Below are 5,886 nucleotides of genomic sequence, written 5' to 3'. Positions count from 1 at the left end.
AGGGAGTGGGAAAGAAGAGAAAGAAAAGGGTTAGGACAAAGGGAGATAAGCGAAAGTGTACAGGAAACAGCCGAAACACCGTGGAGTACGAGGAGGACGATAGAGAAACGCTAGCTGGACGATAAGTTGTCGAAATGCGAAAGAAATTGGATCTAAAGGCCGACAAAATAGAAACCGTACAGATGTATTGCGAAGCAAGGAAGATCTAGAAGAAGAGAAAAGAACGCGAGAGGGAACACAGGCGAAGCAAAGTATCCGTCACGGAGAAAAAGCGAACCTGTGCGGTCCAAATAAAGATAGAAAGGTAAACCAATCAAACGTAGACCAGGCTGAACGAGAGAAACAGGATACGAACCAATAAAATCGTTTTAGGTTTCATTTAAAGGTTGCAAAATTCGATGAAAAATTGCGCACACTTCTTAAATAGAGCAATTGATGAAGCAGTAATTGAAGGAAACGCGAGGAAAATCGAATTGGAGAGATAATAAGGATAGAGGAAAGGGGGAAGAAAGATAAGCAAAGGTCGCAAAGAACCAGATGAAACATTTCGCGGCACGAGAAGTACGAGAGAACAAAGAAGAAACAGCAGCTCAGTGTCGAATCTTTGGAATCCATCCTTTTCGCACCAGGTGCTTATCCGTAGGCTGTTTAATCTCCATTGCCTACCTACCGGGGGCTGTTAATTGCGTCTTTGCTTGTCAACCATCGTACTCGACGCGAGAAAACAGAGCTCCCGACGTAGCCACGGTGCACGCACTTCGACGTAAAGCTCGGATCACCGCGTAACGAGTTTCGTCGAAAGTTGTGAGAATTTTCCGAAAAATCGCGCACACTGTCGAAATAGGTCGGTAGGTAAAACGTGGATCGAAGAAAACGCGAGAGAAATCGGATCGGAGCACCAGTGAACGGGAACGTGAAGCGTACTGACGCGAAGCGTCGAGGAGATTCGCGAGGAAGAGGAAAGAGCACGGGAAGGGAAGAAAACCGACGCAAAAGAGGCGTAACGAGGAAAAGAAGGAGGGAAGAGAGAAACGGTGGTTAGCAGGGAAAGATAGAAAGGTAACGAAGTCGCGGTTCGGAGTAGCATAGGTAGACCAGGTGGAGACAGAGAAAGAGAAATAAGGAGAGAGCTCGAGAGAAGAGAGAGAGAGAGAGAGAGAGAAAGGGTAGGAGAAAGGGAGATACACGAAGGTGGAAAGGAGGAGGGGAAGTAAGGCGAAAGAAGAGAGGGAGAAGAAGAGGCGCGTGGTGGTCGTGGAGGCGCGGTAGTGGACGAGAGCGAGCGAGCATCCAGATCTGTCGCGTGCTGCGTCGCTCTGGGATGGGACGGAACCGGGACGACATGGTATGAAGCGGAACGGGACGAGACGAGACGAAACGGGACGAAACGGGACGACGGCTACTACTACAACTACGACGGGATGGGATGGATGCTGCGGGCCCGTGTGAGTAGCGAGTCGAGTCGATCCACGCGCGTTGGTATTGGTTTCACTCTCGGCTGCTGCCGGGCCGTGTGATGGTGTGTCGGTCTGGTGTTCGGTCTCTCTACGAGAGCGAACCGAGGAGCGTGCCCGAACCGAGCCGGAGAAGAGAACCGCGGCACTCGTTCAGTAGTTTCTCGGACGCCGCACCGGCACCATCCGACCTACCAGATAACCCCGGAGTGCCCGGACTATCCCCGACCTCGTAATAATAACGACGGACGCCACGATCGCGACACTGGATCGCACGTTTCGTCGGAACGCGAAGAAAACGAAAACGGAGCCAGGTGACCGTTCACGAAATACGGGAAACTATCGTCGGGATAGTCTGGATCTTGGAAAGATCGTTTCCTCGAGTATATCCTGGCCCCCCCGCCCCCCGCCCCCCCCCCCCCCCCCCCCGCGCCACGAGGGATCCATCGGCAACGATCGAACGTCGATCCACCACCACCTTCGATCGAGCGTTGCGCGGAGGCTCGTCGGTCGTTCGTTTCGCCACACCGTCACCCGTCTTCTCGCGAGTTGGTTGTTTATCATCGCGGAGGGAGCATCGTACGACCTCGCCAGGGTGTTTTCGCGCGGTGACGGAACGTGTCGGAGCACAGTCAGCTAAGCGCCGGTGGTCCGAGCCAGGTTTCGCGATACGCGATACACGTCCGCGAGCAGTGGGTGAGAAGTGGTGGCAAGTGAACCCCGCGAATTATTCTCGCGAAAGAAATCTCCGCGCGTGATTACGACCCTCCGCGACTCCGGAAGGATACGCGCTCCCACGGGCCGGGAAGGGGGGTGGGGAGGGCAGTCAGTGAAAAGAGAAACAGTGATACGGGGACAGAGACAGGGATAAAGAGAGGAGGTGGTGGCGGTGACTGGGAAGAGAGGGAGAAAGAAAGAGTGAGAGAAACCCGTTAAGGCGGTACGAGTAACGTGTCGGTAGAAGTTCTTGCGATTGATAGAGGGACCGAGAGAGAGAGGAACAGAGCGAGGTCGACGAAGGTAATCGGTAGCATCAACCTGCGTGCTTCGACAAGACCGATTAAAGGCGAGCGAACGACGATCCTTTCGTCTTCTTTGTCGCTAATTCCCTTCGTCGAAGGCGTTTCGTCGATCGTCTCCTAACCGCCGATCGGATTCACCCAGGATCATTCGCAGTGTAACGAGTACCCTCGGCGATATATCGGACACGGGAAGTCAGAAACGATTCGGTCGGTCGTTTTCATTCAGGATACATCGAACGTCGCCTCGATGCTACCTCGTAAACCAATCCCGTGGTTTCCTATCTTCGCGAACAAGCCGTTCTGACTACCGCGAGCTGGTTCCTTCGACCGTGTCGTTGATTGCTCCATCCTACCGCGGAAGAACCGCTGCCACGGCGGTCAGCGATAATGCGAGAGTACCGAAAACGCGGTACAAGGACGGTAACAGAGGACCAGTTGCCGCATCCTCGGTGTTCGGCGAGAAGCTTCCAAGCGAGCCTGTGTTCGGCGAAACCGGAGTAACCATGAGGTGGTCATCGTATTCTTCCATCGTAGACGCGCCTTTTCACTCTTGCGACTGCCACCGCGACCAAACGAATCGCCGGTGGCTCTGATCCAGCTGATCATCGACGGGTGTACAAGTTCGCCGGACACGGAGGCCGACGTGGAAAACGATAGAACGAGCAAAGATACGAGCGCCAGCGATATCGAGATAAAAGCGAGGAAGCGGCGCGTAGATAAGAAGGAGGGCTCGGAAAGGAGTGTGGATGAGACCGTCATGCCCGCTGAGATCGACACGGGCGGGCCAAGGGTGCTGCACTGTGATTACCGTGCCGACTGCCCGATACCGATCGTAGCCTCAGCTTCCACCGAGTCTTCCTTGCGCCGCGATAATAGAGCCGTTCGAGCCTCCATCGCGCGACGACTACCGCGGATCGATTCCAACGAATCGCTCGACGAAGAAGCTACGAAGTCTCGTCGTTGCTCCGTTTTGCCATCGAGACGAGCAGGATCGAGAGGATTCCAAAGAACCGAGCCAAACGTTCCTAGGCTTGCCGATGCGTCGCAAGCCATCCGAGATGATCGCGATGACTCTTGCCTGGAACTGCCAGAGTCCAGGCTCCGCGGTGTCGTCGACGAGCACGCGGAGAATTCAGTGACAAAGCGTTGGCGATTTCGTGCTTTCGATCCCACGAGGAATCGATTCCCGAGCGGGAACGACGGGGAACGGGGCTGCTGCTCTAAACGCGATTTCTCGGCCGAGAACTGGCCGCAGGTCCACGCAGCGGATTGCGTGCGAATAGGGAAGGCATTGTTCTCTAGTCAGTCGAGCGACCGAACCTACGAGAAGCTCGTTCCAGGGAGCGTGCTTCCGTCCTTGGTCGATGAAACGTGGAAGGAAGTGGACTCGACGAATTCCTGGAGACGTGAGTCGTGCGTCGCCAAGGTCGCGCCGAGCGTTCGCCAGACCGAGTTTCCTCGTGACGACGGGTCCACGAGGTGTCCCCGGGGAACGAGGAAGAAGAGACGCGAGTGTCCAAACAGCCGTTCGTCGTACATTCGGTTAGCCTTTCTCCTGTTCCTCGTCGCGTTCGGGCAGTGCGGGCTCCGTAAATCGAGCGTGTTCAACTGCAGTGCGAGACCGAGTACCGGCGTGTTGAGTGTATTCGCGATTGGCACAGTTATCAGTGCAGTGAGTGCCGCGCCGGTTGATTTAACGGGCGATGCCGGCGTGAGGGCCGAACGATCCGCCAATTTGTCCCACATCACCGGCGCTTCCAGGAAAATACAGATGTACATCAAGAATCGACATCTACAGATCCTGCCGGATGGCACGGTGAACGGATCCAACGACGACACGTCGGATTACAGTGAGTACTGCGCTTTCGATTATTTATGTGACGTCCACCTCGCGCTCTCCACGGGAGTAATCGTTCGCGACCAGTCGCGGAAAACTGTCGCTAAACGGAAACCTCTCTCGTGCTAGAGAACTGCTCTTGGTTTATCGCAGGTTATTGCAAAGTTCATAGCACTTGGACGAAGTAGGCCGTGTGCGAGATACGGTAGAGACTGAATGATTTCGTCTACACCGGCGTGTCCCGTGGATATTTTAAACTATTCCTTGAAAAAACGATCGGAATCGCGAAATCAAACCTTTGTCGATATCTGCTGGGATCGATGAACGATAGGGGTTATTTAAAAAATCAATATTAGACGAGATGCGTGTACAACATTTATTGCGTTAGTCGGTCAAATTATATCAGATTGTCCGAAAAGTTTCTTTCGTTTTATTGATAAGTAATACATGCACGATATTTTATGTCCAATGTTACGTTATTGAATTGCGTACGATTCATTTTGCTCCATTACTGTTACACCGTCGACATCCAAGAAATTAGATTGTCTATTTATATAAACACTACCGCGCAAAATAATTGAGTGGAAATTACGAAAGAAACTTTCGGGACAACCTAATACTTGACTTTTGGAAAAGATTTATTCGACAGAACCACTGATAATCGCCAATAACGTGATGTACAAATGAAATACTAGAACACCTTTAGGAAAAAGCCTTTACAAGTGGTCCGAGAAGTTTGAGTGTTGGTTCGTTTACGATCGACGTCAGCTGTTTCAAATCCTACAGAGTTCGGAGGTATTCTATTTCGTACGTCCCGGTTTAGTCGACGCGGCTTCATCGGTGACGTTGACCTTATTTTCAGACTCCGCTTGGACGGACGTGTTCGATATCCCAAGTTCCCGATTGTGCATTCGAGACGAATAAAAATCGTGGAATTTCAGCATTCCGTACGGAACGTCGCGTCATCGGCTCGCTGGTGGAGATTAGCAGGCTAGCAAATTTGGAAGTTAACGCGCAACGTGAACGAGAGCTCTTGCCGAGATCCCCTCGAGACTTTTACTAAGAAAATTAATTGGACACCTTATCGAACTTCATTAAGATAAACGCTCCGGTACCGAGATCCATTGATTACGAAGAGTAGGTGAAAATACCGCGGGATTGTAAATGCTGGTTTAATTACTGAAGCTTTTCGAGGATTTCGAACGTATCTAACGATTAGGCTTAATAACATTACATATTCGGGGTTTTTAAGTCCGTACGAAACGCGATACTTTGCATTAATTTTAAATAAATGTGTAAATGTAAATGTATAATGTGATAAATAAGTGTGTAAATGTAAATTCAGTTACATTTATTTAAGGTACTGACTGAAATGAATTTGTCGAACATCGAGAATACGTTCACAATTAGTAAGATTATCTAGAAAATAAACGAGTAGATAGTAAGATTATCTGAAAAAGCATTAAACAATAACTCTGAATTTCTTATTTTAAATCATCACTTTGCAACTATGAATTTTTAATTTTAATAATTTGGAATTCCAAATTAGCATACCAATATATATATGTATATA

At 50.7% G+C, this 5,886-nt stretch overlaps 1 protein-coding gene across 1 annotated transcript; it reads left to right on the top strand.

Moving 5' to 3' along the window:
• Positions 1-1,876: 1,876 nt before the first annotated feature.
• On the top strand, positions 1,877-5,028 carry LOC128893399 (uncharacterized). Its single transcript, XM_054154312.1, has 2 exons — positions 1,877-4,326; positions 5,009-5,028. The coding sequence occupies exons 1-2, from the start codon at positions 3,234-3,236 to the stop codon at positions 5,017-5,019; spliced, it is 1,104 nt and encodes a 367-aa protein (XP_054010287.1). The 5' UTR covers positions 1,877-3,233; the 3' UTR covers positions 5,020-5,028.
• Positions 5,029-5,886: the final 858 nt, after the last annotated feature.

This window comes from Hylaeus anthracinus, unplaced genomic scaffold (assembly GCF_026225885.1).
Source record: "Hylaeus anthracinus isolate JK02 unplaced genomic scaffold, UHH_iyHylAnth1.0_haploid 27432, whole genome shotgun sequence".
NCBI lineage: Eukaryota > Metazoa > Arthropoda > Insecta > Hymenoptera > Colletidae > Hylaeus > Hylaeus anthracinus.
The sequence above is the reverse complement of the archived record's forward strand: the minus strand, read 5'-3'. Positions and strand labels throughout refer to the sequence as shown.

What these genes read in the sequence shown, in the direction of transcription:
- LOC128893399 (XM_054154312.1), top strand. Translation starts at nt 3,234, where the DNA reads ATGCCCGCTGAGATCGACACGGGCGGGCCAAGGGTGCTGCACTGTGAT.